General features: G+C 46.1%; 1 protein-coding gene across 3 annotated transcripts in view; it reads right to left on the reverse strand.

Moving 5' to 3' along the window:
- Positions 1 to 14,025, reverse strand: part of LOC133356128 (partitioning defective 3 homolog) — an 81,849-nt gene that overhangs the window by 5,385 nt on the left and 62,439 nt on the right. For 2 of the 3 annotated variants that reach the window (XM_061573519.1, XM_061573521.1), the window contains 11 exons: positions 13,826 to 13,996; positions 13,217 to 13,355; positions 12,513 to 12,618; positions 12,168 to 12,304; positions 10,322 to 10,366; positions 8,259 to 8,519; positions 6,774 to 6,993; positions 5,995 to 6,114; positions 4,892 to 5,179; positions 4,252 to 4,461; positions 2,075 to 2,177 (listed from right to left, as the gene is read on the reverse strand). In XM_061573519.1, coding sequence (XP_061429503.1) covers positions 2,075 to 2,177; positions 4,252 to 4,461; positions 4,892 to 5,179; positions 5,995 to 6,114; positions 6,774 to 6,993; positions 8,259 to 8,519; positions 10,322 to 10,366; positions 12,168 to 12,304; positions 12,513 to 12,618; positions 13,217 to 13,355; positions 13,826 to 13,996 — 1,800 coding nt within the window. The remainder of the gene's footprint in view (positions 1 to 2,074; positions 2,178 to 4,251; positions 4,462 to 4,891; positions 5,180 to 5,994; positions 6,115 to 6,773; positions 6,994 to 8,258; positions 8,520 to 10,321; positions 10,367 to 12,167; positions 12,305 to 12,512; positions 12,619 to 13,216; positions 13,356 to 13,825; positions 13,997 to 14,025) is intronic. The other variant, XM_061573520.1, reaches the window with a different exon arrangement.

Consider the following 14,025-nt stretch of genomic DNA (forward strand, 5'->3'; position numbering starts at 1 on the left):
TGAGAGGCAAATGGATATAAGATGTAGTTCTGTGATATCATCTTCCAAAAGCTGTTCTCACATGCACTGATGTAATCCTTTCTGCAAGAGCTCCAAGTGGAAATTGTCATCTCGGTGTTACATCGATTGGAACAATTGTGATGTAACTTGGAAAAAAGACAATACAAAAATACAAATATATTACAAAAACAGCATTTCTACATTTGCAACTAAAACAACATCCGGTGATGTGTGCCCATCGAAACACAGGATGACTTGTAAAATTGTACAAAATAAATCAGCAGGCAATACGTAACATCCACATGTAAAAAAATATATTAATTCTTCTACACATCTCATCAGCCATATGACCTTCTGGCAGTGCATAATTTCATCAACAATGGTTCACTGTTGTAAGCAAAACCCCAGAACAGTTTCAACTTTCAGTGAGGTATAGGTCCCAGGTTTGTGTTATGGTATAATAGTACAGCATATTGGAGCAGTGGCCACCACTGGTAAATCTGCACCGAACACATCGCGAGGGCAAAGATAATCCAAAATGAATGCGCATCCTGAGAAAGGTTTGTAGAACTCGAACCCGTCGATACTGGAGGCAACGTTCAGCAGCCAAGACGACAAGTGTGTGCATGCGGTCGTGTTGGAGCCAAGAGTTCGTGCACTCTGCACGGAGAGCGGATTAGTGGGAAAGCCATGCAATTGTGCCAACTGCGCAGTTTATTAGCAGACTCAACAGCCACAAAATGGGTTGGAAATTTGAATTGCATTCCAATAAATGAAAGCGATTGTGGGTAATTAAAATTCAGCACACGAAGTGATGAGTTTAGCAAGATATACTTTATTTAACGGCACACATGCGTTAGAATGTGCAACGGTTATCGACATGCGTGATATGTTACAGCCTTAAATGAAAAATACTCTTGTGTGTAAATACACTTCATGTTATCGTCTCCTGCTTCCCACACTGTGAACCATGTACACAGCTTATTCAACTAAACATTCTCATAAACGGATAAAACTTTTATACATGACATGATTGAAGCTGTGAGTTCAATTGTAGTTATATTCCCCCTGTGATGGCGGTCTATAGAAAATGGTTAGATTTATGCATAGCCACTGCATTGTGTTAATATTTAGAGAAAATATTGCGTAAAACATCAGCACTCAATATAAATATCAATGCGGCTTACAAACTGCAATTCAATATAGGTAGCCTCATGGCAAATCAGACTGAGGGGTTGGTGACCCCAAAAGGCACATTGGCTAAAAGTACATCGGACAAAATAAAAGTCACATCGTAAACCCAACATCCCACGTTAAACATGCCGAGCCATATACAATCAACCGCCCATAGCATAATTACCACCTATTTTGTTTCGATATACAAGATATTTTTTCTTATTTTTTTTACATAAACTAAATATGAATAAGAGATAATACAACGTACATGCAAGCTGTTTATATTAATCGAAACTAAAAGGCATGTGCTTTATATACTTCATGTGACTCATCAATATGAAACTTTACAATCTCCCATCACAAAGGACTTGTGCACACTGTGGCTAAAGGTGCAGCTATTTTATCTGCAACACATGCAGCCACTCGAGGCATAGATGCACTGCTCTGCCTCACCCAGGCATTCATGAGAAGGTAGGAGGAGTGTGTGTTCGTTGTGAGGGAAGCCATGCAGCGATTAGTGGTGGAGCAGACGGCCAAGAGCCATCTCAGGATTCGCCAAAAGGGTAAAGCGCGACGGCTGCCAGGTAGGCATGCCCTACCCCGTCTCAGCCTTACCCACGGTGACCTCAAGGGCTCAAGCAAAAGCGTTGTGCTTGCCAAGCAAGGCAGCGTCTGTGTTTTCACAGAGACACAGATTTGTCGTTATTTGGGCAGATTGAATAATGTGGCGGTGGGCTGCCACAGTGAGCAACACTCACCGAGTTCAATGTGCTTTTCAATGGTTAATTTTAGACACTCCATTCTCTTCCAACTTTCCACGTTCCATCTTAATTGCCTTCGCCTCTCCTATATTCCCACCCATAGCAGTGCCACTGCATGCCACTCAGTTGACACTCACCCGAGAGTGCTCTGCACCAGAAGGTGCCCTTTTGTCATCAGACCCATCACGAGCTGTTGATCCCCCTTCTCTCTGTACCCACTGGTAGCCATGTGTGGCTCTGCTGTGAAAACACCACAAACAATTTTACTTTCATTAGGTTCCCTGGATGCACGGCTAAAATGAGAATATAATTTTCATTCTCATTAGTCCGGCAGGATGGCGCAGTGGTAACACTGGTGCCTCACCGCAAAAAGGGTCTGGGTTCGATAGCTAAAATATAATGAAACTGGTATTGGCCAAACATCCCAATGCTGTGAAAGCTTGGCAGGACCCTCCTGAAAGAGGTCCTTGAGACTGAGGCTTCTCGGGTAAACAAGTGAAATACATTTAAAAAAATATTGCGGTGATTTTTGGATTGTTTGGTGAAATGTCACTTTGTACAATAATCGAAATTGACAAAAAAAATCTGTGAGTGCAGTGCCACAGGCAGGCAGTGCCAACCCGGGCACGCGACAATATTCTCTGGTCCTCATCCAAACCCAACCGCACACCTCCCACAGCCAGAGAAATCGCACCGCGAGCATTTCACTTGTACTCAACGTCAAGTCAAAGTGATGCCTTGCTAAAATCAGCATTGAGGCAGTGCTCACCCCCTGTTAATAATGCTAAGCCAGTGGGGGGAATTCGACATTCCTATGGTGGAGGCAAGTCCTTCCATAGGACAACCACTGGTGACCTTCCCACAAAGTACTACCTATTTTATCAACCCCGGAGGGACGATGGGCCACTTCAACCCCCAGGAAGGGTTTAAACTCGCGACCTTCCAATTGCGAGCCGCTTGCTCTCGCTCTGAGCCATCCGGCGGGTTTCGATTGTCAAATTGCCAGGGAAATAGTTTAGACAAACAGCAGAAATGTAAAATGTTGTTTTCCCAAGGATTGTGAGCTGTCTCCCTATCATGCTGTCAACCATTTTACAGACAGCGCTAGTAGCACACATCAGTCAGATGCCCACAGCAGATTATGTACACAAAAACACTTTGTGATTTTATTGTATAGCAATGATTTGTTTACCCAGGAAAGCCACACTGACACCGAAGCGTCCTTTTCAGGAAGTTTCTGATACATGGGGATGTTTGGCCAACACAGCAATGAGAAGAAACAGGAGAACCAGGAAGAAAATCATGGAAAACAGGGGGAGAGAATACCAACTCCACACAGAAAGGCGTCCGATTCAGGAATAGAACGTGTCCTTGCTGTAAGGCACAAGTGTTACCACTGCACCACCCTGATTCCCTGGCAGTGATGTGTTGGAAACATGATAAGAGTTGCACTTGACGTGATCACCACCTCCACCGCTGCACATAGTAGCCCAAGACCAGATCTCAACTTTGATTAGACTTACGCGCAGCCTTGGGTAAAGATGAAGCCCACATCAACTCGACAACCTCCCACATCTAACAGGCACTTTCCCGAGAACAACTTCACGGGTGCAACCATTTCCCATGCGATGTCAATTGCCTTGAAACGTCCAGTTACATGAGCAACGTCACAGCGCATTCATCACTCTCACAGCAAGGGCTGGCTTCTCACTAGGAGCTCATTAAACCATTCATGTCTATAACATGTGACAGTCTTTAAAATAAAACAGAATAAGTGAAGCTCCCCTTGCCGTCGCGACACGCTCGATGTCAAAGAAATATCACATCAACAATCAGCAGCAATTTTGATCGTAAAGAACCTGTAACAATGTTCACAAGGCTACGTTATTGTCTTTCTGGTATCAACCTCAATAACCAATCTGAAAATCATCTGCTATCCAAATTGTGAGGGGACGTAACATTACCTTCGCCTGCGTGAACAAGGTAATGTGGCTCTTGGGTTGCCATCTGTCTGGGAACCTGAGTTCGCATTCAGATGGCAGAAATTGATTTGTACCAAGATCTGGTATAGGTATTGTGTTGAACTTGATAGCAGTGCATTGCACAGTGTTCAGAGGCCTAGGCTTGACTGCAAAACATGTCCAGGTTTGGTCTGCAGAAAAGGTGGCAACCCTAGCCGGCTCTAAAAGCCAAATCACCGTGTAAATTTCACGAGGTTGCCAACTGTGCGAGCCATTCCTCAACGCTTCCTGCCCCAGCGAACAGTGAGCGCCATTGCTGCTCGCTTCAATAAAAGGTGTGGCGCTATCACTACCTGTCGGGCTGAGGCCTGGGCAGGCTGCTGGTTTTGGCCACCCTGGCATAGATGTCTCTCGCGGGGTCGCCGTCTTGCCCGTCCTCCCCGCGGTGGTAGCGTGGGCCCCCACCACTGGCCTGGGGGTGCCTGGGCACCCCGTCCCGCGTCCGGCCGTATATCGGGTTGCATTCCTCGTAGTAGGAGTTCACACGACCCCCTGCCTGCATTCTGGCAGAGAAACAAAAACCCCACCACGAAAATCCCGGTCAAACTCACCATTACAGGTGAAGATTACATACATTACAGGTCTCTTATATTTTCACCGTTGAAATGCATTGGAGAAGTGAAACTGAAAATGACACTTTTAACAACTGCTGACATATGAATGCGAAAATCTCCCTGAATCCATTTTCATGTTTATATCTAAAATAATTTCTTAGCCAACTTTTGTTATAAGACAAGTTTGTTATTTCATGTTGATTTATGTTCAGGCACTGTTTTAAATGTCACCTGGAACATGTTTTTTTAGCTCGGATTCATATTTGCTCCATCATTGTGAATATTTTTGCTTTTGTCATTTCAGGTCACTTTTGCAAACGAGACTCATCCTCGCCCCTTGAGTTGTCACCGGGTCAAACAAAAGAAACTCAACACTGACCTTTCTGACTGGGGGACAGGCTTCGGCAGGCTACCCGCCTTGTTCACTTTGGCGTACATGGCTCGGATCTCGTCCTCGCTGGCGTAGGCCTTGGTGTTGTTCTTCACGTAGGGTGGTTTGTGCAAAGCAGGCGGTGACGTGGAGGTGCCCAGGCTGGCGTAGGCCGGGTTGTGCTCCTCGTAGTAGCCGGACGTCCCGCGGGACTGAGCGGCGAGCTGCTCGCGCTCCTGCTGCAGCTTCAGCTCGCGAGCCTGCCGCTCGCGAATCTCCCTGTGCTTTGTCTGGATCCTGCGCTCGCCCACGCCGGATCAATGGTGCACGCATCACGTAGATGTCAGGAGCGTTCACTCACACAAGGACCCAGATATAACAGAGAAGTTCCTCCCCTATAAACACCTGGCAGTTCAACAGCACTAGTTCAAGTGAGCCTGACTGGTGACACTGAATGTCAATACCGGTCCAGAGGTGGCTTGTACTGAACCCATGCTCTGAAATTATGCACTCTCAGAAGGCCGTGTGACTGATGGAATGTGTAAGGGAGGCGAATAGGCTGTTATTTATTTTGTTACACACACCAAGGCTAAGTTCAAGGGTTTTCTGATACAAGCTGCACTTCATGCTTGTGGAAAAGGCACCTAGAAATAACGTTAATGCTGGGTGCAGGGCCCAAAGGCCTAAAACAACAAGCAGCCAGCATCAAACAGCACTATTATAGTTGTAATGGGTAAGAGTCAACAGGTTTCGTGAATAGAGCACGGTTATTATAGCTTGGCAAAAGACACGATGGAATTGCACAGTGGAGCAGTGCAGGTGAAGAAACAGAAAGAAAAGCACAACTTTGTTGAAGACACATTCCCCTTTTCATATATTTGATCAAGATGGACAAAACTTCCTGGGGGAGTTGTGATTAGGATCGTACCTACTATTGCATTTCATTGTTTGTTGTTTCTCAAACTCAAGACACATGCCATTTGATAACTTCAGGAAGTGATTCGACAACTTCTCTTAAAGCGCGACGGGGCGTGTTGGCGGCGCACACGCACGTACACTCACACACACACACGTACACTCACACACACACACGTACACTCACACACACACACCTCTCTTGCTCGTCCCTCATCTTCTCCTTCTCCTCCTCTGTGGCCGCCTTGTTATCCACCACCTTCTGCTTGTCCCCACTCTTCTGCTCACTCCTGTCCTCTTTCTTCACTTTTCCAAACCTAGGCAAGTGCACGTCTTTAGGAAGACATCTCCAACCTCTTTATCTTTTGACCAGATCCACTTAAACAAACAATATTCAAAAGCATCGAATTCACCACGAAGAGAATTTCACCAGCTTTGTGCATGCGCATATAATGTGACTTGACTGGAATCATAAATTTGCTTTGTCTGTAATCATCAATTCATTACAATGCACTCAACATTTATGACAATGTACCTGTTTTTGAACATGGAATGAACTACATTCAGCCATTAACCTGATAACTTAAAATATCACTGTATAGATCACAGAGCTTGATCTTAAGCAGCTCAAAATGAAGTTGCTGCATTTGAGCACAGGTGTTTAAGTTGGACACAGGGAATTTCTTGGCAAGACAAGATGAGTAATGCAGAAGTCCAGAAGAGAACACAGCAAATGAGGGTGTCAGATATGATTCGGCAAGTTGGGTGAGGGCCGATTGCCAAGACAGGCTTTGGAGTGGTCTCCACAAGTATAGCAACCAAAGGGAAGTCTGAAGAGCAGATAGTGGGAGACCGTGGAGAGCAGACCTCGGAGGTTGTGTGTCTCCTTGACAGCAGCTGCAGGATCTGGCGGAGGGTAGAAAGTGTTGGTGAGGTGCAGTGGCATTGCCAGCTCTGGTCATGATCTTGATCTTACCTGAACACCATGCCAAGGCTCTTTAGCTTCTTGGCTTTCTTATCTTTCTTGCACTCCTTGTCGCCAGCTGCGCCAGACTCCAGAGTTGCGTCTTTGCTCCTGGGAGAGCTGCGCTTGGTCTTGGCGCTACCGCTTGGGACAGGAAGACCGGTGGGGGCCCCAGGGACGCCATCTCCCAGGCCCTTGGCTGCCTCCTCCGGGTCCTCCTCCTCTTCCTCCACTGAGAATTTGCAGGAAGTTACCATTCCTCCCAATGTACTCCGAACCACAGGCAGTCAGTTACTGATCATCAACATGTTTACTTCGGAGTGTGCCAGATTATAAAAACCAAGTGTCACCTCTACATACAATACAATAATGAACAACTTGGCCAAATAAATAATAAAATATGGCAGTGTAGCTGTGCTGTATGCTTGCTAATGAGGCAGACTGTAAGGATTTGACTTTTTGAAATCCAACCTTGGCTCAGACTTTCTGAAGGGTAGGATGAACATGTCACAGAGAACATATGAGACACATACTGTGATGCGTGTACGCTAGTACCACGGTCCACATTTCATAAATGTACACATCGCCTACAGTTACTGAAAGTCAATGAGGAAACCCGAGTACTTGCCAGGACACACACAGAAAAGAACTACAGTGTAAAGTTTGATAACTTCACTTGCAATTGTATTAGACATATATTGTTGTCTATCTATGGGACCTTTTTGCCAGTATAAAACTGATGAAAAGAAGAATAGGCTTTAACATTTCTGGCAGCCCAAGCTATGAATGCATAGCTTGGGCTGCTGTAAATGTTCGCCCCTCGGTGTTCTCTGGTCGAACACTGGTGGGACAAGACAATAAAGAAGGCTGTCTTTGGTGTAGGCCAATCAGTTTCAAAGACAATGCATATATTATTAGAGCAACTTTGTTTGCATATTTTACCACAAGCATGTGTGGTTAATGCAGAGTTGATGTCTTGCAATAGGTGTCTATTTGGTATTGTAATATAATCTTGTCTGTTTACACGCTGTGGTGACAATCACTCCAAATCCATTTCTTATATTTCTGTAACTTAATTTTACTTGGAAGTTTCTAAATGTACATTTTTCTAGTCAACTTTCATTTCAGAAAAAATACTTAAATTTCATATTGATTTAAGTTTATGCAGCATTTTCGAGTTTCTTTAATGCAGTTGTTCTTGATTTGATATCTATTTGCTCCATTGCTGTACAAGTGTCTACGTTCTTGTGTCTGTCATTTTGGTGACCCAGGTCATTGTTGCAAATGGACCATGCTGGTCTCTTGAGTTCTCGCCGGCTTAATAAACACAATAAACAGTTTCTCCTGTCACTCGGGTGCGACATGTTGTACGGTTACTTACAACGTTAATGAAACACATGTGGGTAAATCGTTACAATAGTTCAAGGAATTTGGTATGAACATAACAATAAACTGGGCGCCCTATTTAGAGTTGTCGAATATTTTCTGCCAAAGTACCAGTGTCCATTGCATCCTCCTCCTCCTCGTCATCCTCATCATCGTCATCGTCGCTGCCATCCTGGGGCATGTCATACGACTTGTCGATGGCCGCACGGAAGCTCGCGTTGCAGCCACGGCCGCGGATGAGACGGGGGGGGCGCGGCCGGTGGAAGAGGAACTCAGCGCGGCCACCCTCCGCGGCCACAGCTGTCTGCAGACTCTCCAGCGAGCTGCTCATCTTGAGGCCCAAGGCAGGCCCAACGGAGCCGTCTGAGGGACCTGTAGAGCCCACGGGCGCACGAAGACACGGCAGTAGTGGCAACTCGAGGCTTGGCTTGGTCGCATCCGTGAACCGTGCACACCGGCATGCATAACGTGGCTCTTATACTGTGGATAAAGACAAGTTTCTAGTGTATTTTGTTTAACCAGGTGTAAAGTCAAAAGAAAAGGACAGGAGTCTCCTTTGCAAGAGTGACCTGGGTCAACAAAATTACAAAAGCACAGCAAAGAAATTATGTAATAGAAATCAGAGCAAAAATAACCGAATAAAATTCGGAGCAAAAACAGCCAAATAAAAATTAGAGCAAAAATAAGCCAATGTAAATCAGCACAAATACATTTTACAGAAGAAATTGAAAACACAAATATGAGCCAATATAAATATATTTCCTGTAATGCAAGTTGGCAAGGTCAAGTTAATTTTAAAAGCCATTCACAGCAAAATAATGTTATAGAAAAATAAACATGGATTTAACATGATTTGGCCTAAAAAAAACTGTGACTCAGCAGCTTTTGCTGGGACTGCAACCCACATCAAGTGAAGTAAAGTGAACCACACTTATAATTTTCAACAACTTTCACAGAACGACCTGGAGAGCAGAAGACCATCGAGGTGCTCCACTTCTTCCCCTTGAGCAGACACGGGCACTGTCATTGCGATTCTTCTGCCGAGTGACCAGTTGCTGAACCCTCGCTGGGATTTTACAGGAAAATGTTTTTTTTATGGAGACCTACAAAACCCGAGGATTCCTTCACGCTTCGCCACACCCCGACGAACATCCCCTGCAAAGAGCCCTAATGCACTAAATAAATGAGCGTGTCTGTCAGCAGCAGCGCACATACAGGATAAGCATGCTCCTACAGAGATGTTTACAAGCTTTAACTCAGACTTTTCACGAACACCACTCCTCGCTGAAACTGGCCTATTGTATTGGTACTGTGAAGAGGTCGAGGTAAATGTGCGGCGGCACTGGAATTTCTTGATTATGCCACCGATGCCAGAAGGGCCTCCGCTCGAGCAAACTTCTGAGGGTATTTGGTCTACTCTTCCACGTTGACCAGGCATATTTGAAGAAGTGGGTGTACCCACAATTTACCCCACCACAGACGATCTGCAGATCAACTGACTGGGGTGGACCCATTGACACTGCTGGGTGGGCAACAGTGAGGGGAGGATTTGAGAAACTGACTCCATTGTTTTAACCGCTGTGCTGAGAAGCAATCGGACTGGCCACCTGACCATTACACCATGGAACAATCTTGTAAGAAATTATTTTGTAAGGCCAAAGCATTCTTGGTAAGAGTCTGTATTCCACCGCAGATGCGCATGCCTCTCGTTTGGTCGTGTGGCGAGATCTCCGCTACAGCAAACTGCATTTGTGTGTAGGCTCACAGTGCCTGAAGGCTTAAGAGCAGGCGAGATAATAACTGGAGGAGAATGCTTTCCACAATAATCCATAGAGTACTCATCATGCCGAAGTAAAAAATATTGCTTCAAAATGAAAAGAAAGAAAAAAATAGACAATACATGTCACTCACGAAAAAACCCACCATGTAAAGATAGACACAAAATCACAAGCTTGAAGAATGCAGGGAGCCCACTCTAGGCATGGGGTGTGTGTTATCCATTCATACGTACATACATGCACTGACGGATGCAAAGCAACGAGTGGTAAATTCAATCAGAATCACCACGAATCGCACGCCGCTAAGCCCACACTTCAGCACTATGCGGGTGAATGGGCAGGCAATCAGCAAAGGGCTTGCGGCATCTACAAGTAAACTACCAGCCATTGCCTCACCTTTGCGTGTTTCAGCAGACGCATGCACGCTACCTTCGTCTGCGACTGCGGGGGTAGGGGGCGAGCAGGTGGGTTAGTCGAGTAAGTAGAGCCATTCTGCACAGACACCTGCATATCGCTCCGACGATTTCAAGTGAGGGGTCATCATGACATTGGCTTTAGGAAAGAGAACAAAATCACAACGTGTCCGCAATGAACAAGCAGACAATCCACCTCCTTCACGTATCTGTCCCTCCACAAGAAATAAAAACGTATGTCGTATGCATCCAGTGAACCGCACGGCATTCTGGGAGTGCATAATTGTAAAAAATACTTTACATTCTTATATGGAGGGACCGATATGGGAAGGAGGCAAATTGTCTGCTCATTTATTTTGTGAGTTACATTCTCCACAATGACGATTATGGTTAGTTTGTGTTATGTATTCAATAGTTCAACTGCACACGATTTATTACTGGGCATGTAATCTTTAAAACATGTTAAATATCCAAGTTTACTGATAGAGAAACGTTTAGTAATTTCCACCGCATTTCAGTTACTACAAAGAAGAATTTCTCTGTTCAGATTCAGTGCCCACGTTTGACAAAAGGGAAATATTCTTACAGTTTCAAGACACATGCTGTGTATGTTCATTAGAATCACAGCAGTAGCACGAGTACGAAAACCACGGCTAGCATTATATAGAGCCAACTAGACATGCAAATATAGTGTTACATACACTAATCATGCAAGGAAAAGTACAACAAGCTCTATTAATGTGTTCACGATGTCCGCTGTTTGGATCATAAACTAAAGGCCCTAAGCCGTTTTGAGTTAGGATTCACAAAGACAGTTTAATAAACCAGTGATACAGAAAATAAGAAGAGCGGAGTAGTCCACGTAACATTGAGACAACCTCCTTCAGGGTACAGTAGTATCTTTTAATATTGTAAGATGAGTTTTCACTCACTCTTAAAGAGAGAGATAATGATTCAGAAGCGAGGGAAACCAGTCAAGTGGGACAGCAGTCAGACCTGGTGCCAATAATTGGCCAAGCTCTGTAGTCCTATAATGTCATGTTTGGTCAACACCAAATTTCAGCAAATACGAAAAGGGGTCACTTAAATTCAAGCTCGCTTCATGGTGCGACAATCAATTTTGGCCGCTGTTATCTGGGTGTGTTCATGAGCCGCGACATGCCTTGCACCCAGTGCAAGGCTTGCAGTGACGTGACACAAATGCATGCTGGGTGGTTACGAGTGTTTTCAGTTTAGGGCCAACAAGAGTGCAATCCTCTCCGATATGACATCGCCCCAGGGGGCAGAGTCGACAGATCACTTCAACCCAGAAGTGACAATTGTGGCAGCTTGGGATGACTCTGATGACAGCGTTTTAGAGAGCGGGCCCTGCTGGCACTGTGGCTGCTAGGAGATGGCTTGGTGTGGCAGCACTTTATACTTGTTCAAATCATAGCTGAAAGTGCACTATAAAAACAGTCATTCCAAGAGGCAATTACACCAGATTAAAAAAAAAATAGTCTGTCTGCCCTCATCTTTGCTTGTTGCTCTGCTAACACCAATAAAATGCATGCACTCTGCAGAAAGGAATGGAGCATTCCCCAATTCGACATCATTACCTGCACAAAACCCTGCGCTTCAACCTGGAATGGAAAGACAGTCCTGTATCACACTGACTTGGAATATGTTGTATTACTTATTTTCCAGATATGTGTGTATACGGGACAAGGTATTGGCACATTAAGCTACATAAATGAATGCCAACACTGAACCCAGAATAGGTAGATGGGCATGCCCACACTATGCTGTGGGCTGTCCAGAATTGTGCAGTTAAACGCCCAAACACTCACTCATGTCCATGCTCTTGGACTTGCGTGCCTTGAGCACCTCCAGGTGGCTGGGGTCTCCATACTGCACGGTGCGTTTCTCTGATACGCTCTGTCGGCCAAATCCCTCCCGCTGAAAGGCCAGCGCTGGGTCCAGTTGCCTGCGGAGACAGCTCCTTCATTAAATACAACAACAAAAACACTTTAATTTGAACGATCACGCAATCACCAAGCAGGGAAACTTCTCAGTGACTAATTAACTCACGTTTTCTCTCAGACCAAGTCCACCTATGTTCAGGCTGAACCTGCAATGTGTGCGAGCGTGCAGACTAACAGCACCTAGCATTGTACACACTTGTGCCATCTCACCCCTGCGTGCTGCTGGTGCCCGGCTCCCAGGGGTCGCTCCGGGCCTGCGGTGCCTTCCTCTCCTGGCCAGCCGAGTCATCCCGTTCAGTTGTGCCTTGCCAGGCCCCTGTCACCCGTCAAGAAAAGAGCAATTCATCTGGTGCCCAGGATTAATTTGGTTAAGACAACTCCATTGTCGGGCAGCTGCCGTGGTGTAATGGTTAGTACACTGGACTGGCAATCCATAGGTCACCAGTTCGGACCCATCCCCTGGCGTGGCAGTTGAAACTGATAAAGATTTCTTAAATCCACCCTACTACCTTTTTTAACACCCAGCACCATGAATGGGTACAGCACAGAAAATGGGCAGGCTGTGTGTAATGGAGTAAAGTGTGGGTACACTAACACATCCAGTAAGCATGAAAGAGTTTACAAGATACCCTCTAGAGGGGCTCTCGAGAGCTCACTCTAGTGAAGGCCCTTTTGCCAGTCGTGGTGTGAGCCAGCAAATGCGTGGCTGCACCTTTACCTTCACCTCTGATTGCATTGTGCATGGTTCACTCCAAGTGAATTACTCGTTTTATTGCAAACTGTCCCTTGTCGCGTGGGAGGCAGCCAAAGCAGATCTGTACTTCTGGCTGTGTGCGCTGTCTGCTGGAGCACAGAGGAGTCAGCTGTGCCTACTGCGCTTGTGCCTGCTGTGCATGTGCCCGCTGTGCTTGGACCTGTGCTCGCCGGCTTAGCAGACTTGTCGACGGGCCCCTGGTCAGGAGCCGCCACGGGGCTCTGCGTGGCCGACACTCGGCGCTCGTTAACCTCCGCCGTGTTCCCCGCTGACCCAGGCGCGCGTGACTCCGCCTCCGTCTACAGGGCCACACGAGAGGCAATGCGTAATGAGATGAGTCTAAGCCGTGGAGAGCGGTGCCTTGTGGAATATCTATGCATGCATGTTTGAGCTAATCAGAGGTGCGGGGGAAAGGACAACAAATGAAACACAAAAAGCAGTTCTAAATAAATGAGTTTTCAATCGAGATGATTTTAAAGTGCTTCACTCCAGTGGCTTCCTAATATTGGAAGAGCGTTCCAGACGGCTGCAGAAGCGCATCTGAAAGTGCGCGATGCATTGACCGTCTTTGTTCGATGCCTAGCCAAAGCTGCCACGAGGATGACCATAATGGATCTAAAACAAGTTGTGATTGTCCAATGTGTTCACGAGTGAAGTTCACGGAAACAGTAATCATGAGAATAGCAATAGCAGGATGAAAATCCGAGGTTGTTGTTATATTTTTCCTTTGATCTCCATGCCCGCATCTCCTGCAGGAGCCCCCGCTCACCGGTCCTGGCTTGCCGAACGAGCGCGCCACCACGAGCTGGATGAGCGAGGGGTCGCCGGCATCGCGGGACATGGCGCACCTCAGAGACTCCATGGCCTCCAGGTTGGACCGACCGAGCAGCGACTCGCGGTTCACGGCGATCAGCTGATCGTCCACACGCAGGCGCCCATCCTAAATGACAGCCACACACACAAGTCAGT

Source organism: Lethenteron reissneri, chromosome 7 (assembly GCF_015708825.2).
Source record: "Lethenteron reissneri isolate LAM-NWPU_2019-01 chromosome 7, ASM1570882v1, whole genome shotgun sequence".
Taxonomy (NCBI): Eukaryota; Metazoa; Chordata; class Hyperoartia; order Petromyzontiformes; family Petromyzontidae; genus Lethenteron; species Lethenteron reissneri.